The 24,969-nt window shown below is 38.8% G+C and overlaps 1 protein-coding gene across 1 annotated transcript in view; it reads right to left on the minus strand.

The window, feature by feature from the left end:
- LARP1B (La ribonucleoprotein domain family, member 1B) overlaps nucleotides 1-18,145 on the minus strand; it is a 20,842-nt gene extending 2,697 nt beyond the window's left edge. Inside the window, 16 exon segments of the mRNA XM_009867085.1 lie at nucleotides 1-34; nucleotides 333-493; nucleotides 992-1,098; nucleotides 1,496-1,707; nucleotides 2,382-2,505; nucleotides 4,212-4,583; nucleotides 5,057-5,229; nucleotides 6,075-6,249; nucleotides 6,469-6,613; nucleotides 10,311-10,479; nucleotides 10,737-10,880; nucleotides 11,502-11,645; nucleotides 13,013-13,181; nucleotides 16,577-16,636; nucleotides 17,576-17,637; nucleotides 18,142-18,145. The exon segment at nucleotides 1-34 is cut by the window's left edge and continues 16 nt beyond it. Coding sequence (XP_009865387.1) covers nucleotides 1-34; nucleotides 333-493; nucleotides 992-1,098; nucleotides 1,496-1,707; nucleotides 2,382-2,505; nucleotides 4,212-4,583; nucleotides 5,057-5,229; nucleotides 6,075-6,249; nucleotides 6,469-6,613; nucleotides 10,311-10,479; nucleotides 10,737-10,880; nucleotides 11,502-11,645; nucleotides 13,013-13,181; nucleotides 16,577-16,636; nucleotides 17,576-17,637; nucleotides 18,142-18,145 — 2,255 coding nt within the window.
- Between the last annotated feature and the right edge of the window lie 6,824 nt (nucleotides 18,146-24,969).

The following is a 24,969-nucleotide window of genomic DNA, read 5'->3' on the forward strand; positions in this document are numbered from 1 at the left end:
TCTTGTGACTGGCCAATTCCCAACCGTTTCCTCTCTGGATGAAAAAAAGAAAGCAAAATAAAAATTTCTAATTTTTCAACAGAATATTTTCAAATGCTTGTCCGTTAGTAACACACACACACAAGATCTTTCAGTAACTAAGTTTAAATTTGAAGTTAATTTTTTTGTCAGGGAATGTAAAGTTAAATGGAAGCAGAGTTCATAAAATAAAAGCATCAAATCAATTTTGCTTTCCTTTCCCAAGAAAAATTAACAACAGTGGAGAAAACTGATATCGGATGACACTTGGTAATTTCTACCTAAAATTTTAGCAAGTGCATTCAGCAGCTTACCCATTAGACACCTTCGACGGTATTTGTGGTACACCTGCTGAGTAAAGCCATTTTCCTTTAACAGTTCATGAGAAGGATGTTGAAATTTTGGAAGAGAATTCGGGGTACATCCGTAACTTCCTGCTAGTTGAGCTCCTTCTGAAGGCGAAGCATTGGAACTGCTGAAGACAAAACACAGTTCTCTTCTACAAATGGTGCTTTTCTATGGTTTTCAATCATTTTGATCTATGCAAGAGCTGCCAGAGCAGCACGGGTGCCTGAGGTCCCAGTCATCTGGTTTTGGGTGCACCTCCAGAAAATCAAAGTCTGTGCTAGTATGTCAAAAATCAGCCCGTTTTGGATGACGGTAATTAAACATTACTGTAATGCTTGATTCTAAATAACTGTGTAGAGGCAAAATAACTGAAGTGAATGTCAGCACTTGAAGTAACATTACTACTACTCTACCACTGATCAAAAAAACCCAACACAGTCAGCCTAGCTAGCTTACTTCCAAGATACCCCTGCGTTGTATGTTCTTGTCTTTCTTGATCACTCCTTTCTTCCACTGTATTTATAAATTGTCCTTTATTGCAGCCTGCTTCTCCATTAGCAGTGAGTACTAATCACATTGCAAATGAATTTTCTACAACCAAAAAAAAAGAAATTTGAAAACTTACCTCATGGAGGAAGTTCTCGGCCTGTGGTCTCTGGAATCCATCACCCAGCCAACATGGCATTCTAAGGGAGGATTTGTACTGTGTCGTGTTTTTCTCTTTCTTGGAGTCTAAGAAAGTAAATGAAGTATTTATTTCTGTAATTTGACTTTGCTCATTCTCTCACCCTTAAAGTTCTAAAGTTTTTACATTCTAATACGTTATAAAGTCATAACACTCCAGTTTCATAACCTAAAAATTAGTCTTAAGCAACAAATTAAAAATCTTGTTCCACTCGAGCTTTTCAGCATGGACTTCGAAGAAATGTTACCGAGCAAACTCAGAAATCATTTGCTAGAAATAGAAAAAAATTAATCAATATAGTAAATATTTTGAAGATGAACAAAGTACAAGAGTCTCATTTCTTGCCTTTTCCTTCTTGTTAAATTGCATGGAGAGACATGAGTTATACAGGCTTTTTTCTGTTTTTGTTTTTGTTTTAAAGAAATACTTGATCTTTCTGTTTACCTTCACATCAATGGATCGTGCCTCTTTTACAACAGGGTAGAACCTGGGTGTTTTGTTGGGATCCTGTAGCCTCGGCGTGCGAGGTGTTCGTGGGGTGAAGCCAGGCTGGACATGGGGTGAATCTGGAACTGCTGTTGGCAGCGATCGAGCTACTGCTGCTGTTGGAGCTACATCTACTCTTAACAAATTATGAGGTAGCTCCTCAGCTAGATCTGTAAGCAGGAAGGATAAAACATTCATTTTTCAAAAGAGACTGAGGATTTCAATGCCTAAGCTCCCTCAACATGTAGTATCTTCACGGCCTGTTTCATTTCAGGTCAACTACATCATCCCCAGAGGTGAATTTAATTAACCAAAGCACTTGGGGTAGAAGCATTACAAACTGCTCAAAACTACCGAATGATCTTTCAAGCATGTCTTTGTTAGAAAATTTAAACCACTTCTTTCTTACCTGCTTGTTCTTGTGTATCTACGCTAGCAAAGTAATGGAAGATCAACACTGGTAAAACTGTAACCACACGCTTGATATTTGGTGAGGTGGTGGGTTTAGTGAAGTGGTTTTCTTCAACTACTTCAAAGCTCCTACTAGCACGTATCTCAGTAAATGTTAATTCTACTACTACATCACAAATACCTCAAAGGCTAAGATTTGGACATTGTGACTGTCAGTACAGTTACGATCTAAGCAGAAAATTCTTCTACTCTCACTTTGTTCTATTCCTGTTTCCCATAAAAACACTGGTTTCTAGAAGAAGTTTCACAACATCACTAGCTATTACTGAAGCCCCTCAGACTGCTGACTGAATTACACGGGCAGAGAGAGTTACACCACCTACAGAATTGTTCTTTATTACAGAAATTCTAAAACTAAATATGTATTACTTACCTTTCTGTAACCCTGGAGGTCCTGGAGGAACTTCTTGAGTTGGATCAGCAATTGGTTCTGGTGCAAGACTATCAAATTCTTCCTTACTAATGAGATTTAACTTCTTAAAGTTCTCGATTTCTTGCTGAATTAGAGAAAACAAATTGTAAATGCCAAGCAGTGTAATGGACATCACAGTGAGAAACCGGTGAATTCCACGAAGAGAAAACAATAAGCCAGAATTGACACACAACTACTCAAACACAGCCAGTACAAATTTCTTTTAAGGAAGATGGAAGGAGCCCCCAGCACGCTTTGCAAACAAGGTGCCATGAACAGATAACACGTGACACAGCTCACACTATACCGAGAAACAGTTACGCCAACAGACGGGCCAATGGAGGCAGGTAAGGCCACCTACAAGTAAATTTTGTCAAATAAGAAATAGAAAAGACTGAGATCCAAGCCCAAAACACAAGCCTCCTTCTGCAGTAAGCATGCCAAGGAAGGTCCTAGGGATTCAGGGGAGCAAGAAAGGCTCTCTTCCTCAGGCTACATCAACAGGGTTGGGTTTTCTTGTTGTGCTTTGTTGTTTTGTTTGGGGTTTTTTTTGGAGTAGTAAGCTTAAACTGCAAAAGGACAAGATTTTCAAAGGTGAGTGGCAGCATCTCAAATCACTCGTGCCCCTACTCAGCTGAAGGTGGGGTGGGACATGTGCCTGTGTATGTTGTGTGTGAAAAATCTTTTTTATAACATGGTCAAGAATATACTAAAAAAGAAGATATTTTGTCTTGCTGTGTGCTGTTTCTCACAGCCCTCTTGCAGTTTGCTTGTTTTCTTGGTCCTTTTGCTTTGCAATAAAAACTCCATACTCTGAATTCTATCTTTATTTCTTGCTCTTATTCTCAACATCCATTTCAATCTTTGTCAGCTGTTTTTTGTACCCACATGCTCCATTTGTCCTCCTTTAAGCCACCGTCCCCTTTCCCCGTAACCCTTTGTCTTTAAGTACAGATAAAGCTCCTTCTCCCCACCACTTAGTGCGGAGGTAACTTGGTATTTCTGTACACACACACCATCTGCTGCAGGGGAATGCCTATAGACATGCCACTCACCCAGCCTGCTCACACACAAAAAAGGTGTTTCTTAATAAACCAAGAGCAGGAAGCAACAGGTCTGCAGCGTGCCATGCTGACCTCTGCCTCTGCAGTTTATCTCATCTGTAATTTTACAGCTGTTGAGTATGTTTTAAAAAAATAATATTTAAAAAGAATAACAATCACAGAGCCGATGATCTCCTTGCAAAGTTTTGAAAGCCTCAAAGAGGCCAGTGTACAGGCTAGGAAATAAAAGGGTCTCTCTAATAAAATAAGATTTGCAATCCAAAGTTTCATTTGCTCACAGAGCTATCATTCTAACAAGCCAAAAGACAAATAGAATCTCAATATAAAATGACTTGAAAATTACTGTACCAGCTTCCTCTCTTATCTCATATCAGAAATATGCTCCCCTTCCCTCTGGCAGGGGTTTGCAAACATTACGAAACAAGCTATTCATAGGACAAGAAAACTCTGGAAAAGTTGAACCATCTCCAAAATGTTAAATATAGTTCTAAAAGATGTTCATTCAATGTCTTTGGTGAAATCTGTGACAAGGATAACTTGCTGAATCCCTTTCAACTGTTCACCATGTTATCAAAGTAAAGAGACTTCAGTAAACCTATAAATTCAACTACTGTCACTTTTCTTCCAAAAAAGTTTTGCATTTCACAATTACGTGGCAAATGGCTGAAAATAATTCTGGAACTGTTTGCACAGGCATGCTCTTCAGGTCAAAAGTCAAGACAGTTACCTTCGTCAGAGTGTCATTTTCACGCTGCTCCATCCACAAATCCTGCTCATAATAGTATAAGCCATCATTAATAACTTTAGCAAGGTCTGATGTAATTTTTGCATGGCATACGTGGTTGCCAGTATGGTCTCCACCAGGAGGTTTTCTCATATATGGTGGTGTCTGTGTTACAATCAAAATCTTGTTTATGTCCTGATCATCAATTTCATAATCAGAATCGCTGTCTGACCAATCCGTGAATTTATTCTTCCGACCTTGAATTTGTTCCATCTCTTCATCAAATAAAAAATCAAGTTCTTCTTGTTCTTGTTCCTCTGGAGGTGGGGGTGGCTGTTGTTGATCTGATGTCTGATCAGGTACAGGAGCACCTTCCTAGGTTACAAAAGATAATGCATTTTATATTTGAATTGGATAGCAATTATCCAAATGGGAAACAAACAGAACATAACAGAACACTTTCAATAAGCAAATCCACAAGAATTAAAAATACGGCACACACTTGCAGATGTACTAGGTAAATTACTGTTCTAAATAATTCTGCCATAAGCTTTTGGAACAATGCTTCACAAACATGACATTTTTCGATCATCAACAAGTACAACTGTCCTGAAGCCAAAAAAAACCAAAACCCAAGCAGCATTTCCTTTTCATTTTAGTGAGTTTTTTGATCAAAGTTTTTAAAAGTGCACTTAGTCTGGTAGAGTAAGAAGTACACATGCTAACTGTATTGCATCATCAAGCATCACATACATTAAGACATGAAAAATATTGTATTACAGTACACACTGCAAATAGGCAGGTTTTGCATTTGTTAATTTAAACGTAACAAAGGTTTTTGATTTTACCTTTAGTTTAACTTTGGATGCACGATGCCTCTTCTTCACTTCTATCCAAGGCTCAGAGTCCAAATCAGGCAAACTTGTAGACAAACCTTTGGACATTGTCTGAAAATTACTCGTTTCAGTGTTTTCCTTGGGACTCAGCGGGCTTCCCATTCTTGGAGAACTTGGCGCAGATTCTACCAGTGGAACACAGTCGTTCATTCCAGGTTTTGTTTTTGTTTTTTTCTTTTGGCATTTCTTAATCATTTCAACACAGTAGTTCATTCCAGGTTTTGTTTTTGTTTTTTTTCTTTTGGCATTTCTTAATCATTTCATTTGTCTGTCTTTCAACTGCATCTACCCTTTTTTTTCCCTCTCTAATTAAATTTAAACACCAATCAGCAGAATTTCCTTCCATTTTCAGGAGATAGCTTATCATACTCACACTCAACATTTTAGAAAAAAATCCTAGCAACTTACATGGGAAGTTTCTAACAGTCTGTGAGAAATAATGTGTTATTCAGAAAACAAGAGCAAGCACCACCCTGTAGCTTGATGGATGGCTGCCTAACTCGGTTCTTGATCCTTCCCATTTAATTCCAGCCAACATTTTAATAAAAGATTTCCCTGCCAAGGACTGTCAGCAAACAAAGCCATCTCCCTATTAATATTATGAATGAGATCCCCATCTCAAACCAGCAGGCACCAGATAAAGAGGTACCTTTCAGCTGCTATCAGAATGAAGCAGATTTTATGACTAAAGATTACTATTCCTACTTTTTCTACTACTACTAAAGAACCACAGTCCATGGCACTACATTCTGGAGAATGGTCACAGCTGTAACATGTAAGAGACATTTTTCTTTACTTCTCATCAGCCCTGCCAGCCATGTGACCTGGCAAATGCAAGGCTGACAGGGATGTCAGCTGAATACACAGTTACCAAACGTACAACTTCTGTTATGAAATCAGTATCAAGAGGCAACTTTCTAAGCTAGACAGTCAGTCCTCAACTTCTGTTTCTATTGAATAAATACTTTACCAGTATGTGAGCCAAAAATTTGGCCTGGTATGAATTCTGGACAATTGATGAGCTGAGAAAAGTCAGTCGGTGGCAGACTGCATGGAGGAGGACCTGGAATTGGCCACTTCTCTGGATCAACCCTTTTTCTTATCCTCTGATCCACAGTTTCCACTTCTGTACTGTCCTTTAGGGCCTGTGTGACAAGTGTATTGTAACTTCAAAACCTTTACATATCCAGCACCACCCAGAAAAGAAAAAAAAACAACCCACAGACTTTACCATTTATGGCCTCTTTATAAAATTCTTGCCATTGCAAACCTAAATTTTTCTTAACTTTGTAGGACTGACTTGCACCAGCAGTACTAGATTAAACAAGCAACTTTCTACATACGTTATCTCCTCATTATTTTACCTCCAAAATGAGTGCAGCATTTGTAGTCAGAGCTTGCATCCGACGGAAGCTGGCGATCAACGAAACAGGCAGAAATCCTTGTTGGTCCATCTTTCTCCTCAGAAAAAAGTCTCTTTCCAAATTTTCTGTGCTGAAGTAATACTCACTGCAGAAAGAAACATGCAAACATGAGCCTATTGAGGTTAAAGGAAAATCCTAAAATCACAACTTTAGAGATTCTTTGCTCAAGTCTTCCATTAAAAATAGAGCATTCTTTGTCATCAGCAAAGTCATTCTTTCAACAGTGCACCAGTAGAAGCAGAACAGCACAGGTACTCGACATGTTAACCGAGTCTTACGATGCAGTACAGTACACGGGTACAAACCAGCACCTTGTTGCGACTGCGTACATTAAATGCATAAGGAAAAAACTACGCTCTAATTTTCTTTCACCCATCCCCTCCCTTATTACTTACATGAACAGAAGGAAACAACATTCTCTTAGCCTCCACCGAGATGAAGGACAACTACTGCTTACAGTCAGGGCATAAGTTATTTCCCACACAGCAGTATCAGTGTACCTTCAGCCTGAACTGTATCTTTTCTTTTCCCAGTTTCCAGTATATTAGAAGGTTTAAGTATCCTATCTGAGTGTTGAGGCACATGTGTGTACTCTGAATCATTACTTCAAGCATGCTTGTGGGAAGATGAGAAAACAAAAATAGTAATGTTGTATTTGTCATGAAACTGTACCAAAAGGCACAACAGTTCATGGCGAAAGTTAAGTCTAAAATAAAAGACGATGTTTAGTGGATAAAGAGGGACAAGGCCCATTTCAGGAATCTGACAATACCACAGAACAAGAGCGACAAAGGACAAAGAATCAGCAGAAAGATATGTCTTCTCTAACTATGAAATGACCAGTTTTATACTTCATGAAGAGAAAAAGGAAGGAATTAAAATCATGATCTGTCACACAAAGCAAGGGAACGAGAAAACATCCTTTGAAAAAGAACAGAACCCAATTTAAACATGATAACTAAAATCTAGCCCTTTCACAGAGTTTGAACATCATACCATGATTTTACATCCAAGGAATTCTACTCCTCATCAGGTTCAGGAAAATCTACGTAGTGAAATACTCAATGGACAGCAATTAAAATTTCCATGACGCAAAAAAGAGAGGTGACGCAAAAATAAAACGAGACAGTATTAAAATGCTGAGGAAAAAACAAACACATGCAAATGTAAATAAAGTTAATTTCAACAAAGTATAAAATACTAAGTGTCGCCACTGAGGCTGGGATTGAGGTCAAAGTTACCAAGAGGAGAGGACTCTCATGCCATCACTGACCCAAGGAGAAGCTTGATACCATTCCTTCCTCTAATTTGTGATAGCTAAAGAAATTGGAAGCAGAAGTTCTCTATATGAAACACTGAGCTCCAAGACAGAATGAACATAAAGTCTCAAAGCTGGACAACAAGACACACGACAAATGAAAACACTGCCATTAAGTTAGGGAGTAAGACTTTCAGAGAACTAAGCTCTTACAGAGCTAAGTAAACTGACGAGTGAAGCAGCTGTGCCCAAAGAGAAAGTTTCTTTCAAGAATTCCCTATTTACTGTTCTGAATCGCTACGTTCCATTGCCCCTCCCAGTCTAGAAGATAAGCAAGCACCAAAGCCATATATCAACATTTTACTGTTACCTTTACAGTCATATGGTAAAGGTAAAATCTTCTAACGATTCACCTAGTTAAAAATTCCACAAGCTGAAATGTACAATGACTGAACTCGACTGAAACTGCCTCACTTCATGTCCATCATTCTAGAAAAAGGAATGTGAAAGACCATTAATGATAAATGAATACAACCCACAAGTTCGCTCCACGTCGATGGATAAACCTGAACATACACACCCCCTCCAGCTTTCCTTTTCTTTTTCATTTTCCTCAGAGTGCCTTTGCTTACTTGAACTAACGCAGAGTTGGATGCCCGTCTGAACTTTTATTTACTTATTAAAGAAAGAGGACTTTTAAATAGAGTTCTACTGCATGTTGCGGATTGAGGAGCTACTAACCTCTGAAACTTTTCAGGCTGACAGCTTCAGCCTGTAATTAAAAACGTTAAAGGCGTTTTTGTATGTAATAAAATATTACTCTCTCGTACATCAAGCTGGTTCTTTGGACAAGCATCATCTGCCTAATAGCCCTGTATTCCTTACTGTCATTACACATCAAGTCAGTCGGACACAGACTTGAAGAATTTCCTCTATTAAGCAGGTTTTAAACTATTTTAAAACTCATCAGTTCACTAGGATTCAAAGCAATCTCACGTCTCTAATATATCCTGATTTATTTTTTACTCCATAAGGAACTCTCAGACCAATAGTTCTGTGTAGCTTTCTTTCGTATATACTTCCTTCTTTGGCAATAGTCACTTTAACATTTTATAACTAAACTCTGAAAGGCAGACAAAACCATCCCCATGTAGAAGCTACTAATAGGTAAATGATGAATAAAGTCTGTTTCCCACGGTTTTTAATGTGCAAAAGAAGTAAACTTTTTTTCCCCTCAAGGGGCATAAAAACAGTGAAGTTAGGTTCTGAACCTGCTCAGGAATCACCCTGTCTCTCACAGAAAGCAAACTCCATAACCAGACTGCCTTAGGAGTTCATATTCGACAAGCAACCAGTGGCTCCGGTTAGCCAGCCACGCCAAGTCTTCTACCGACACCTACCAACCTCCTGTTGCCAAAATAAAATACAAATACAACCAGAAGTCAGATGTGACCAACGCTGTAACTGACATTTTTCTCAGAGAGGGGGACATCATCATGTCCTACCTTAGAAGGTCTGGATTCTACACTGCATGCCCAGAAATCTGGCCAACAGTGGAGTGTCTGTGCTCCTCCCTCACTTGTCTGAGGACAGCGCAGGCCGATTATCCTGACATGGGGGTACATGTCCACTGTCAGGTCTCATAGGGGCCTGGCAGCAAGAGTAACAAAAAAGACTGCAATAGAAGTTTTGAAGTTGATAGCCACATGCCAGATACTCTCTGCACTTAAAGAGGCTTTTTTCTTCCTTTTTGCGTCAACTGTAACAAAAGAAGCGAGAATAAAATAAGCAAGTTGCTTTATGGAATACACGGGCAATCAAAAACCACCACAAAGGCATCGCAGACAAATGCCGTTGCAAGTAGAGAAGATGAAATGACTGCCAGTGGTGGAAACTCCCTCTTTAAAATGAACTAGTGGTTTCCAGGCCCTTTTTGACTTGTCTCCTGGTGATAATCAGTCTTCCAGATGGTTTCTCATTGCCTAATGGTGTACACGAGAAAGTAAACATTTCAGATTATTGAAAAATCAAGTATCATTGCAAAACTACTCTCTTTCAGTTAAATGTTTCAGACTAAATGCTCTGAAAACATCAACCTAACAAGACTTCTCAAAGTGAAATTGAGAGCAAATAAGGGAAACATCTAGCTACATCACCAAAGAAGACTTTATAGGCAAACAGACCAACAGTACTCAAAAGCACAGGCTCAAGAGACATCCGTATCTCGGGTACATGACGACATAAAAAGAGGGCTATGTACCATAAATAAGGCAGGTATACGAGTTAGAGCCAGACTACAACACAAGATGTGGAACAGCTTCCTTAAAACTTCTCCCCATCGCTCAAGTTTTTCCAATCCACTAGCGAATAAATTCAAACTGATGCTGGTACTGTCAAAAAGCTAAAACAAAATGCCTTAATCTCTCTCTTTACATGGATAATTAAGATTAAACATGGCTTGAAATTAGTTCTTTTACCTTAACTAGATCTCTGAAGATATTTGCACATTAAATAATGTACTTACATTTGATGTTTTATGTATTCTTTGAGAAGTGCTTCATCCACAGAATACATCTGCACTCCTGTTCCATCAGGATAGTAATACATCACACTAGCATTAAGCTCAGGCTGAAACATGTGGTCAGTTCCTTCACCATACAGTTCTTGATAACCAATGGAATATTCAAAGTTCACTTCAAAATAAAGGAGAAGATAAAAGAAAGATGATGAAAAAAAAAATCTTAAGCCCAGCACACAGGTATTTGAAGGCACGGCACATACTGCTATTTTACTGTTGGTTTTCAGCATCTGATTTTAAAAAGTCTCAAGCTATTTAATTATATTAAGTTACAGGATACCTTTTTTTGAGATAACTCTTAGTTCATGTGCAAACAGTAACATTGTAAACATAGTTTTAAAATTTTTACTAAGCCTCTGCTGCTTTGCATACTTCTGGGGTTTCCTCTGCCTCGTCCTCTTCCTCTGCCTCTACCTCTTCCTCTGCCCCGGGAGAATCCTCGAACACTGCCACCCTCACTTCTCACGCTGCACACTTCATCATGATCATCTCTCTTTTCTCTATCCCGACGCCAATCTTGAAGAGACAAATAAAAAAAAAAAAAAAGAATTACACTTGCAATCGTAATTAAATATCACAGTATAATTAAGTATTCTCCAATTTATTCCTCATCATAAAACACTGTACTGAAAAGTGTGCCTCCCTAGTTTCTGGATGCTCAGAAAGGCTGAGGGAAATGACGCTGCAGAACACACGATTCGCGCCAGAAACATGTAACCTAAGAGTTCTCAGCTTGCGCCCAGGCAATCCCCTGACGCAGCCAAGCCACGCTGGCTGAAGCAGAAGGTCAGATCTGAAAGCTGCAAGGGTGACAGGGAAAGGTTTGCCCGGCTGGGCCCAAGGGCGAGTCGCGCAGAAGCTGTCAGTGACAAAGGAGAGTAAATGGGGCCAACTGGCAGCCAACAGCCAACGTCAAATGCTTCTGAACCAACTGGATGCTTTGGTGCCAGCTCAGGGATCACAACACCTGCGATCAGCTCGGGATGGGAAAGAATGCTCATGCAATTCTCCCTCCAGGCACGGTAACACAGTCCCCTCCTGTGGATAACTCCCGGTGCCTAGATACCACACATACTGACAGGGTGTTAGACTTGACTTGCCATACATAGAAGGACTCAGATACTGAAAATTACTTACTTCTTGCCTCATTCCGTCTGTTGTTATGAGGTGTTAACTTGTTTGTTTCCAGCAGATATCTTGAGCTTGTTCGAGAGCCTGGTCTTTCTTGACTGTCTGATCTTACATCATCCAAGTGAAGTGGAACCCATTTCTGCCTGTTACCTTGAAAAGTTAACATATTACTCTTAATTATAGTACTACTTCAGGTTTCAGCTCCCAAAAAATATTTAATAGAATTCTTCTTGTGTAGTAGCAGGTAATTTTGAAGTTTAGAAAGTGGAAGAAGCTTGACATTGGAATTTTAAGATATGATGAACAACTCTGTAATAATAAATACAATAAGCAGTAATTTCTCAAACTGAAGAGTGGTCTTTAGATATATGAAATGAAGGTGAGCTTGTTTATTTAATGGATTTTTAGATATAAGCTTCGATACCAAGAATTTATAGCTACTTAAGTGTTAAAAAGATGAGTAAATTCATTACTATATCATTCCACAACTTGCATATGAAACTTATAGATAAGAAATAATGTATCAAGTTAACCACTAAAACAACAATTTCAATCACAAACAATAGAAAAACTTCCTGAGAATTTAGCTGTGGCAGTTTTACCTTGACATATTCAAATTAAGTTCATTCACACGCATCAAAAAATGTTAGCAAAGCTGCACTTGATTGTAGGCTGTCCTAAAATATCCACTAATCATTTACATAACGATAATATTTGCTGTTCTATACTTGTTTTCTAACTATGGGCTTCATAGCTTTGCAGCCTAGAAATACAAGTAAGTATACAGAATGCATTATCCACACTAGGGTGTATTAAAAACAACCAACCAACCAACCACATTGTACTTGAGAATCTTTTGCTTTAGATTTCCACTTACACTGAAAAAAAGAAAAGCAATAAAGGATTTGTTTTTAAATATATACATAGGATCTGAAGAAATACCAGCAGGGAACCAAGGAAACTAAGCAGCTAACAGAAGCACTATCTTAAAACTCTCTGTTTCTTCAGCTTACTCCATTCTACTGATCAAATGAAATACAGGTTTGCTTCCTATTTTTTATGTAACAGATCGGATCCAAAGGAAATTAATAACCCACTTTAGTTTTCATATGATCACTTCAAGGTGTAAGCTAATGGTAGAACACAAAAATTTAAGTGTTAGTATACATAGTACCCCACATCCATATATTTGAAGTTAACATAGCGTTATCTATTGAGGGAAATAAAGACAGAAGAGACTAATGGTTTGTAGAGCCATGCTAAAATTTTCCAGAACTTGGCAGAGCTCCACAGACCATCAGTAGGACGACAAGCTGCTTCTCTTCCAGAATTCCTATGTGGCTGAACAAAACACTCCAAAACCTGAGAAAGGAAGCCTGTTTCAAGCTTCCTCTCAGAGAGCAATATAGCTTGTTATCACTTAGAAATTGCAAAACATTTCAGCAAGTCATTCAACTGGAATTATTGTGACTGTATCAATGGTGGTGTATTACATTATCCATAGCACCCAGACCGACCTTTTTTCCTTTGGTTATTAGTTTGAGCTTCATCTTCACTAGTATTGTCTCCTGGACCATCTGGCTTTGCCTCCAGGTTGTCCTTGATTCCATTATTGCTTTTTTGATCGGATTTCTCCTCCTTCTCTCTTCTATTTGTTGGCTTCTTACTGTGACTTGCAGTCTTGCACTGCAAGAGATACTGGTAATTATTTCTGACAGTACTACTGCTGATAGCAAAAGGCATAAATTTCCTTTACCTTTTAAAATTCCTTTATTAATACTTGTTCTCAACCTCTTTAGTAGTGCGAGTTTTAAGAACTATGTTGTTTTGCAAAGTCTCTTTTTGTATAGTTCTATTTTCTGCTCACTTGGCAAGACTATAAAAAGAATTTTTAGAATAGAAAAGCTTTGTTTTTTTTAAACTGAAGATACAGCATTGCAGAATGCATGACAATCATGTTTCAGTACCTGAGAACTGAATGTTACAGGAAAGAAAGAAATATTACTCACCAGTACCTACTGTTCAAACTGATTATCTTCCAAACACTGTGCTTACAGAATACTGAATGGTAAATCATAAATTCCCAAGATGCTGCACAATCTCAACAGCATACCAAACGTTTAAATAGAATGTAAGGAGCCACAACTCTTAACTCCAACAATTCTGTTCCACTACATAGCACCAACCCAAGATCAGAGGATGTGGAGGTTTATCATTACAGTTTCATTTATTCCCACATTAGAATATGGTATTTACCAGGAACTGTGCACCCTGGAGGAGCACCAGCATCCTGCAGATCATCTCTTCTTGGAAATCCCACAGAATAACAGGTTTCAAAGCAGACAAAATGAACATAATTTTTATGAAGAGTGGAAAGTGTTATTTTCAATACAAGCTGAGGGATGAAGGGATTATGTGCAGTCCTGAGGAGAAGGCCTTGGCGGTAGCGGTGGATGAAAAGCTGGATGTGAGCCAGCAACATGCGCTCGCAGCTCAGAAAGCAAATTGCATCCTGCATTGAAAGAAGCGTGGCCAGCAGGTCGGGAGAGGTGATTCTGTCCCTCTGCTCTGGTGAGACCTCACCTACAAGCCTGTGTTCAGCTCTAGGGCTCCAAGTTCAAGAACAACATAGACCTGTTAGAACAAGTCCTGAGGAGGGGTGGAAAAACGATCAGAGGGCTGGAGCACCTCCTCTGTGAGGACATGCTGAGAGGGTTGGGGTTGTTCAACCTGGAAAAGAAAAGGTTCTGGGGAGACCCAACAGAGGCCTTCCAGTACTTACAAGGGGCTTGCAAGAAAAATGGCAACAAACCTTTTAGCAGGGCCTTTTACAACACGACAAGGAGGAATGGTTTTAAACTTAGCAAGAGCAAACTAAGACTAGATATAGGGAAGAAATTTTTTACAATTACAGCGGTGAAACCCTGAAACAGGTAGCTGAAGCCCCATCCGCGGAAACACTCGAGGTCAGGTTGATGGGGCTCTGAGCAACCTCACCCAGTTGAACACGTCCCTGCTCACTGCAGCCAGGCTGGACCAGATGACCTTGAAAGGTCCCTTCCAACCCAACCCATTTTATGTCTGGATATAACATCCACATGCAAAACGAAGCTTTGCAGACATTTCTGCCAAACAGAAAGACTTCTCCTATGTTAGGGAGAGAGCTTTGAACCTGATGAAGTATGCACAGTAGACAACGTATTGCTATGCCAAAATTAGTTAGAATGCAAAGCTTTCCCCTCAACAAATCAATTAAGATGACATCTAAACTGAATGTTATTTGGTTTAACAGGCACTACATGAACTTGTGTACTACAATTCTCACATATGTATTCTCACATACTTAAATCAGCAAAAGGTTAATTAACATCTATGCAATATAAGCTAGATGATCTGGTAGAACAAAAAAATCTTTACAAATTACACGTAAAGCAGAGAGAAGCAGCATAAAATGTATATTATTCTTATGAAACACTACATACATATCCTCTCAGGCACTCTGATTAGTACTGTACAGCCATGATTAATCATCATATCAAAATTTGACATAACAGCCAAGTAGATCTCTCTTATATATATAAGAGCTTTAGTACTAAATAGACTTCAAAAGATACAGGGTGCATGTTCTCTTAAGCCACTAAAATCAGTATTTCACAAATCAACACTGACATTTACAAATATTATTAAAAGATATAAAAAGTAATCGTTTCCATGCTAATCCATCTCTCAGACCTCAGCTTGGCAGACCCCCTCCTCTTCTGAGCCTAAGAATACGACAGAACACACTGTATTTTGGACAAAGTTACAGAGTTTCTCTGCACTGTACCTCATATGTTACAACAGTAGTGACTGAAGTACTAGTGGAAGTGACCACACAATCTTCAAGATTTCTGAGTTATTAGACTGTAGCAAAGGAAGAGGCTGTGCATCTGAGGTATAAAAAGCACAGAAGGAATTATTTGTCATCTTCTGAGTAACTAAGGAAGAAGCTTTATGCAGAGCTGAGAGTTATACACCTCTCACGCCACCAGATACATTAGCAGCGTCCTTCATGGCACAGAAGCTATTCAGGTTTTAAAGATTCTTCCAGCAATCTCAAACATGTTCTCTGAGATCCTTCAGAAGAAGCTACTAAAGGAGACAAGTTCTAACTACTAAAGGAGACAAGCTCTAAACGTTGTGTTGTGACAAATCTACAGACATCTACAGCTTTGACCTGTAATGCTAAAAGCCTGGTTGGACACCCCCAAAAAATGTTTCTTTGTTGACATAAACAATGAAGTTATGATGGTCAGTTGTGGGAGAAGAGAGGGTGTTAGAAGCTGATCCCGCAGGACAAACGATTCATGCCAAACTACCTTAATTCACTCGTTTTCAGTTTTCATTTGGACACTTCCAGCTATACAAAGCACACTGTTGAAACCAAATCTTTTATGTCCCTCACTAAGAAAACAGTAAAAGCATCAGGGAGGTGCTGCAAAATTAAATCAAATGGCACCTCACAGTGTGCAATCATCTGTGCTCTGCTCTTATTTTAAATGGCATGGAAACGGTGCAAGATGGATCACACACTTCTCCCTTGAGATAACGTGAAAAGAAGATAATCTGAAGGAATACATGTTAACTAAAGATCCAGCAAGGCAAAAATATACATCAGAGGGATAGGGCAAGGATAAGAAAGTTGTCCTAAGACAAAGACAACCTGCACAAAGCATTCTCAGCCACAAGGGCGGGCAGCATGTCACAACCCCAAAGGCCTTGTCATCTGTGCATAAACTTCCCAACGAGTAGAAAAAGAAAATATAAGTTTTAAAATGGTGAACTAAACACAGCAGATTTTTACCTACTCCTCCATGGCACACCACTAATGATAAACAGAGAGTATTTGTGTGGACTTTTGAAGGGTTCAGAAATTCCAGTACCAGTGCAGACAGTTAAGCACAGACCAGTAACCTGAATTATTGACAAAATTCTTGTTGAAACCCTACAACACCCAAAGCACGTTCTGGGAGGAATGGTATTAAGCAGAGAAGTCAACATGGTTTTTAAAAATAACACTGAAGATAACAAAGAATACTTACTTCATTGTTCGCTATTTCACTTGGCGTTGGCCAGTTTGTGATATCATCAAAATCTCCAGTCTGCAAAGATGACAAAGGGGTTACACTACTTCCTAGATTTAGGCCTTTTTACTAGATAGAAGTTGTCAGTTGTGACTCAGATGGCCAGCCTACTCCTTTGAGCAGAAGTGTTATGAGTATCAATTTTAAAAAAATGAGAAATACAACAGAAAACAAACACACAACTCTTGAAAACAGAATATGATTAATTGTTTCTACAATTAATCATTGTAGTTACATTCAAATCAAGGTCCAACACACCTTAGCTTGTAATTAGTGCAACTGTCTAAAGAATATCTTCATGAAGAACATTTTATGTGGGCACAGCAAAAAAAAAAAGGAGGGGTAGCAAGCAAGTAAAATTTGGTACATTCTATTGTAAAATAAACCAAGAAGTCTTATGACTTTTAAGCACATCTAAGACAACTGTCAGAATAAATAGTCTTACATATAGCTTCCTATGTGATTTAAAGGCACCTACTGCTTAGAAGTGTTTTTACCTTTTGGAAAACCTTTGAGCACAGGTATTATTCAACCTAAAAAGGGATGGCTGTACAAAATTTTAGAAACTTGATTTTTGGATAAAAGGATTCTGTGTCTCCTGATGCCATAATGATAATTACGTAACAGCACATAAAGCACACATAACACACAGTATGCAAAAACAATTTCCAAAACCAACCTAGCATCACTTGTGCTCAAGTGATGTTTCTTTACAGCCCTTTCACATTTTTATATAATCCCACTGATTTTTGCAACAAAAGTGCCTTTCCTTATCCCTCACACATACACCAATTTAGCATCCTTTCTAATTTTAAGTTTACTATATTGAATATTTACAGCCAGAAATACTCCCTGGAAATTATTTCGTTTTCCTAAATGCCAGGTTAGGTTAACTGGGACTTGTACCACAAGTAGTCCAGTAATTCACAGCTACAAGTCCTTCTGGCAAATACAAACCTTGTTGCTCTTCCTTGTCCTGGGTTTTGCTGCTTTTATAACTTTAGTGGAATTCTGTAGTTCTGAAAGGGAAGAAAAGTATTTTCAGGCGAATAATTAGACTGTGCTTGAAAAGAGTAAGGAAGGTACACTTTAACAACTCTGCTTAGCTGTCCATCATAATACACCAAAGTTTTTTTGAGGCCTTGGTTTTGAAGCCAGTGAACATTTCCATGAAGTAATTAACAGCACAAGACATTGAAAAACTCACGCTTATAATGAGCGTAAATAATCTGGAAAACCAGGTGCACAAGAGAACGTATAATACAGCATTTAAGCATTTGCTCAGCTGTAAGGTCAAGACTATCTAAAAATGCAAGTATTTTAACCTAAGCAGCAGCAAAGGGTATGAGCCCCTGAAACACATTTCAAAAGTTATCCTACTAGAAGCTACATTTATAAGATAGAAATAATTTATGAAGTCTATCATTATGGAAGCATAAAAAAAACAGAAGCAATTACATATTCACAAATTCCTAGTAATTTCCCTTTTATAAGCAATTACTCAAATGCCAAATAAAATTTACCCATATTGCTCATAATCAAGCCAAAGCAATTAAAAAAAATAAAACCAGGAGAAAAAACCCTGGAAAGGTGGAGAGAAAACATGACTATAAAAAATACATGAAGACGAATACAGTGTAATGTCCCAACTCCACAATGGATGTTTATGATAAATATGAGCATTTGCAATGAAGCTTAACACTTACACATTTTCAGAATCTTCCTGAGTCAAGAGCTAAACTATGTAACAATGATTCCATCTGATCTCCTGAGCAAGAGTCCATTATTGCTTTTAACAGTAACCTCTGCCAGGAATTAATACAATGCTTGGAAATAACTCACTTAAATAGGACAATATCATTGGGCCTAATGATCTAGGAACAATAACTTACAACGGAGAGAGGAAAAAAAGTCTGTTTACACTTACTAGGTCTTTCAATACACATGAAATTATTCTTTGGCATAAGAACTCAATTCCCTTATTCAGTGCAACTTCTACCTATACATGTCAATTGTGTTCTACTTTTTACATTGAGAATTTCAGGGGAAAATTCTACTAGTATCGGGCTATTTTTCTTTGAGATTAGAACTGAGACAGAGAAAAACACCTCTTAACTTCTCCTGCTAAGCCCTGGTTCTGTTCTCCCAATGAGTATTTTCCCATAAGGAAGTGGCTACTACCTTTCCTTGAAACTTCTTATTCAGTCTTGAAACGCTGAACACGACTGAAATCACTAGTGAATTATTATTTCATACAGGGATAACATCACCTCCTCAACACTTATCTCTGTCACATCCAGCGACTAATCTTCCTTATCGCAGCTTCACACTGGGAACCCCACCCTCGCGCCCCAGTGACTCTCAAAACTCTTTCTGTCTGTTTCCTGGAATATACTCTGAACGTTACAAGCACAAACTAATGTACACTCCATATTCCACTGTAAAGAACAGGAATATTGCTATACACAACTTGCCCATCACACAAGACATGTGAGGTCAGTGACCTCTGCCTGGGCTGTGACCTTTGCCACATCGTTTACCACCAGCTTTTTTTTCCTCTCCTACAGATCTGCTTTTTAAAACAAAGACGAACCACGCACCCCCAAACTGCCTCATTCTTGCTCTTCAACCTGAAATGACTTTAGGCTAAGAGCTTTCAGAAACACAGAGGGACAGTGTAATCCTAATTTTTACTTGTCATTCAACAGTAAACTAATTGCCCTTTACAAAACAAGACAGCTGTACAGGTGGAGTAGCAAACAAATTTGTCATCTTCTCCAGCAAAACTCCCAATTATCTGTAAACTGTCCGGCCACAGCATTTGTCCTCCAGTAGTCTGTAAACAGGCATCCCTTTCGCTGTTCAATTACCTTACTGAAGCCCTTTTTCCACCTCTCAGCACTTGGACTTAAATTGCTGCTGGAGGACTGCTCTGCCAGAACTTCTACTCTGTGTGTCACCAGGGTGTAGCAAGGGATTCTAAAATAAAAGACTCCGAAAGTTGCTGCACCATCTTAGTCATGGGCTATTATTCCAGGCGGCAGGAGAGGCTATCTGAATTGAGTAGGATGAGCTCCAACTTGTTTTAAGGAATCTCTCTTATCTGTGTGTGGTAATCCAAGACTTGGAAGTTGCATTTGCACACTAAATGAAAAGAAAATTAGTATTAGGCAACACACCACTTAGTTTATAATGCCCTTTCTGAACTCAAAGGCCCAAGACTTCATGACAATCTGTACATCGCTACTCAAAATAAAAAAAAAGTCCAATTTCCTTGTCCTCCCAAGAGAGCAGTGCTCAAAACCCAAGTTTAAAAGATCTGTCCCGACAGGCTTTCTGGAGCTTGTCGTGTGGGAGTTGGATTTTAGCGTTAAGCACAAAAGACCAAGGGAAAGCAGAAAAAGAAAAAAAAAAAAAAAAAAAAAGAGAGTGGGAGAAAAGTACCAAACAGATCATTTAAATGTTTTACCCAGGTCACACCTATATACCTTGTCATAAACAGGCCTAGACCCACTCTTAAGGCAAAACTTACTCTAGAGCGCATTTAGGTAAAAGCTCTCGGCTTGCCATTACCCCAGTGTTTGGTTTCAACATCACAGAACAGTGCTGAATATCCAGAAATAGCATCTTTAGTACACTGCTCCAGCAGAACCCAACAAAATCTTGCAAACAAACTATTTCATGTATTGTTAATTTCAGCTTAACTGTGTCAAAACGGTTCATTCAGTCGGATGCTACAAGGTAACACTGTTTAGTAATAACACGCTGTGTTGATGAAAGACCTGTTACTCAATTACTTAACTGAAGGGTTGGGAAAAAAATAAAATCAAAGATGAGGAAGTTTAATTGACAATGATTATCTTCCATAAACTGAACTCCATTCAGAAAAGATGCCATCCACAGGAAAACAGAAACGAGCCTTCAAAGCCATTTTTATTATGGTTTGTCCAAGTTTCTCACTACACCACATCCTAACACGAGATACCTTCTGCAGAAAGACAGGGATGTGCAAACATGCCAAGTGCAGTACATCAACTTGGATGGGATGACAGTTCTGAAAAATGAGAGGTGAATTTTGGGACCACCAAAACAGCAGCAATCCTCTTGGACAACAGCAACAGAAAAGGAAAAGCAGACTGGATGCTGTGCAGAGATAAGAGAAGCAAAGTTTGTGCATTAAGATGTATCATCCAAGTATCACTGATTAAAAGACAAATGATGTTTTTAGCAGTAGTACTTCAAAACAGACGGTTTGAAGTGTTACTGACAATTCCCTCTGAAAGTAACATCTATTAATAAAAGGTGGAACATGATCTATTTTTGATACAAACGTGCTTTTGCTGTAAAGATTTCTAGACAGTATTTAAGTTTTGTTTTTACTTCAACTGCACGTGTGTTTCCTTTAGTGAAGTAACTGCCTCGGGTAAACATCAGAAATGCTTCAGGAAGCAACTGGATTCACCCAGCAGAACAGCTCTTGGAAACTTCGGTGGAACACGCTTGTTGAACTTGCACAGTGTTTTCCTTCCAGTATTTAGTCTGAAACCTCACAGTGTAATCCATTTCTAAACAAGGTAAACTACACTTAAATCCACTGTTTTAACAGACACTTGTGAAAGTCTCACAACTGTGACAAAAAAAATCCCTTGAAGTGTATCATAATTTAAATCTAGAGAATGGATTTAGATCCAAGACTCTGCAAAATAAAACCTAGTAATTATGCTAAACATTCTATCCTACAATAGTACTAGCATTTTACAGCAAACCTATATTAGACTGACCTTCTTCACATTATTTCAATGACTAACTGAGGCAGTGAGTGATGACACCTGCATCCTTCCACTTATTTACATTCAAAACCAGACGGTTTTTCAGTTCAACAAATAACAGGGAAAAAAATCCCCAGCAGATAACTGATTAATCATGATACTACTTATTTTCCTCATATTTCATTTCCCATATCATTTTATTTTTCGATTCTTCATAGAAAGCTGCAGTCTGTGACTCAATTTCTACAAAAGCTTTCATGGTCTAAAGGGAACATGTGCTAGAGCACAGCAAGCCAGTACCGTGCCTCAGACTCCAGGCAGGAGGATGGATTTCTCTCTTAACAGGCCCTCAGTTTACGAAGCAAAGAAAAATAAAAAAACAACAACAAACAGCTTACCATACAAAATTACATATGCTGTTATATGCAACTAAAATACGAACAGCAGGTTTGTAAAGATAATGCTTTTCATCCCTTCGGGGTTGGGGCAATTGTCAACACTGCACCTACTGATAATTCTTAATTTGTAAAAGCTGCTGTTAAAAGACTTAGTGAATTCACAAGAGCTAACAACAATATCTGCCTTAGATACACTGAACAAGTTAGATAATCACATCATTTACCAATTCACTCATCAAAAGTTTGCCTATTCCAAGTAACACGGCATACCTTTACTAAACTGTACTTGTATGACCCATTTTGCTAACAGGCTAAAGCAAATTATTTTATACAATAGCACTACTGTGAACTGGCTCTCTCAAAATACCAATCAGACAAAAGGTGTTCTTGGATCCCCAGAAATAAATACGATAAAGACAAACTGACTAAATAGAGACTGAAGTGTGTGGTTATTTTAGTTAACTACATCATTCAAGCACACTATGAAGCAATATCCACTTAAACGACTTAGGCAGCACAGGTATTTTGCTTCATACTTCTATAAATTTCACAAACAACTTTTGGATAATTATCCTGCGAATCATTAGAGACCCACATCAGCTATACAAATCATATTGTGATTCAGATTCCCTTTTGCAAACTTAGAAGAAGGGCAGCACTTCAGGTTTCACAAAACAAAGACGTGGGAGAGCTTCTGTATTAAAATTATTTTGACAACTCCATCCTGTGCAAATAATCTATATGAAGGAAGGGTAAGCAGCCGCTTACGCGAGAGCCCAGCTCTGAGGGGTAGCTGAGTTAAGACTCGGAGGAAAGACAAGGAATATGTGGCTAACGCTGGATTGTTCCACAGCTTCCATATGGTCATATCTTGTTGGCTCAATTGGAAAAAAAAGCTTATCTTGTTACCTTGCAAAAAAATTATCTGCAAGATTATATGGGCCTTATTCCTGGCAACCATTCTTCTCCTCTCACTCAGAGAGCTTCGGCTTGAAGAACTGAAGACTCACTGGCTGGGGGCTACAAAGGAAAGCAAAGGGAGGAGGACGCCCCGTGAAGTACTTCTCATCTGACAGCCCATGCTAAAGCCAATTCCCTGCATTCGTGATCACTGGGATCAGACAGAAGCCTATTAATTCCACCCGCAATTATATACTGCTACAAGTTTTTCCCCATGACTTAAATGCAGATTAGGATGTAAAAGTAGCTTGACATTTCTGAAATTATGCAGTTTAAAAGAGAAGTTTAATAAAAGGCTTAGTCAGAAACTGCAAGCTGGTAACATACCTATGTAAGGTGTTCGGTTTACTTTAACACAATTGAAACGTACTAGAATACATGAGACAAAAATACAATAGGTCATAGTAACAACACTTGGACCAAATCCTTTCACCCAGAGTTTCAAGCCTTTTACGTTATTGTTTTCCTTCCAGTGTCGGGTGACGTTAACAGTTTCCTTGAGTAACAAGAGTCAGGTTCGCCTCTTACAAACTAATACCATGCTAAATTGAAAGTCAAAAGATGACAGACCGGAGGCAACTTTCACAAGTGTGTAACTATCACTGAACCTACCGTACGTGCGTGTCTCAGGAAACTTTCAACAAATTAAGCCAGGATCAACAAGTCGAACAGGATTCAGTCACTACTTTGATGTGAGGTTCTTTTACATTTCATTATCCTCTTTACGGAGAGTTTTACATTCCGTCCCCGTAGTATTTCTGCTCATCTACTTATTATTTGACATGACTAATTTCCACACTACTACATTTGTAAGGATCTAGTGTGTCTGATTTTGCTTTGCCAACATGCAATTAGTTACTTCAAAACACATCCCTTCTTGCAGATGGAGGCACATGGCAATTCCTTCCTTCAAACACCCAGGAAGCACCAGCTGCATTGTCTTCTGCAAGCGGTGCTGGCCAAACCAAAACACACACCTTGCCGTGTGCTCTTCATCAATGCCCTTACCAGCAACAGCGACTCCCACGTATTTCCTCAACTATATATTTGCACCAAGAAAGATATTCTGGTGCAACTACTAGGTTTAATATTAATTTGATAAATGCTAAGCACATGTTCGATGCAGAAGAACAATAAAGTTCTCCAAAATCACCAAATTAAGTAAACGACGTGCACAGTGCATGAACTCACTGCCACCTTTCTTCTCCTCCCCTCAACAACTATTGGTGTGTTTTATCTTAAGTGGAAAAGTAAACTTTACAGAAGGCAAAGCACGAGGTGCTAATGCAACAAAAGAAGCTTTCCCAATGCTTCTGATGAGCTATTATTATTACTGCCACAGCAAGACAAATGACTGACAAGTCCTCTTTCATGCATGGACAAGACCACAAGCTGCTGCCCAGCAAGCTGGATTGTAGAAGCTACACATAAATAGGTATTTACGAGTGCGTCAGTACACACAAACAAAGCACTGGAGATGATAAAGGTGACTACATATGTTGCCAAAAGGTTTGATCTTGAGCTAAGTAGAGATTTTGTGGTCTGGAAAACTCCTCTGTTTGCATGACCTGTATACCTGAAACTACAAATTATATATTTCTCTTTGTGGAGGAAGTACATATTTAATTCGAGGATAAAAGTGACTGTGAGATCACAAAAAGGTTTGTCAGGTGCCTTCAGGAGCAAGTGCTAAGATTGAAATTGTCTGGAAAAACACAGGTTGAAATACATATTTTGAGGTCAGCAGTTTACTTCCAGCCAAGAACAATACTCCAAGAAGCTGCTAACTTCTAGGAACTCTGCTAGCCTAAGCACAAAGCTCAGCAGTTTCAAGGCAGGTCTTTGACAACCAACTTTGTGAAGCCACCTACCTGTTTAATCTGTACAGGGCCTATAAAGAAGTTTTATCTGGTGTTTAGTTATGAAAGGCCAGAAAATAATGCCACGGCTACTCTCACTCCGTCTCTTTCCACATTAACAGTCTGATTCCCAAGAGCAAGCCAACTGACTACTTTCGCTAACATTTAAAGCCTCCACGATCCAAATCTCCCGGAAAGCAAACCCAAGTAACGGATCGTACGGAAAGGCCTCACTATATAATTAGGCAAAAAAGACCTGCGGTAAACCAAACGGGATTTAGCAATATTTCTGCAGAAAAGCAAAGCGAGACGAGTAACTTACCAGCCCAGTTTGCCAGCACCACAGCCCAACGCCACACGGGGCT

This window comes from Apaloderma vittatum, unplaced genomic scaffold (assembly GCF_000703405.1).
Source record: "Apaloderma vittatum isolate BGI_N311 unplaced genomic scaffold, ASM70340v1 scaffold12473, whole genome shotgun sequence".
Classification (NCBI taxonomy): domain Eukaryota; kingdom Metazoa; phylum Chordata; class Aves; order Trogoniformes; family Trogonidae; genus Apaloderma; species Apaloderma vittatum.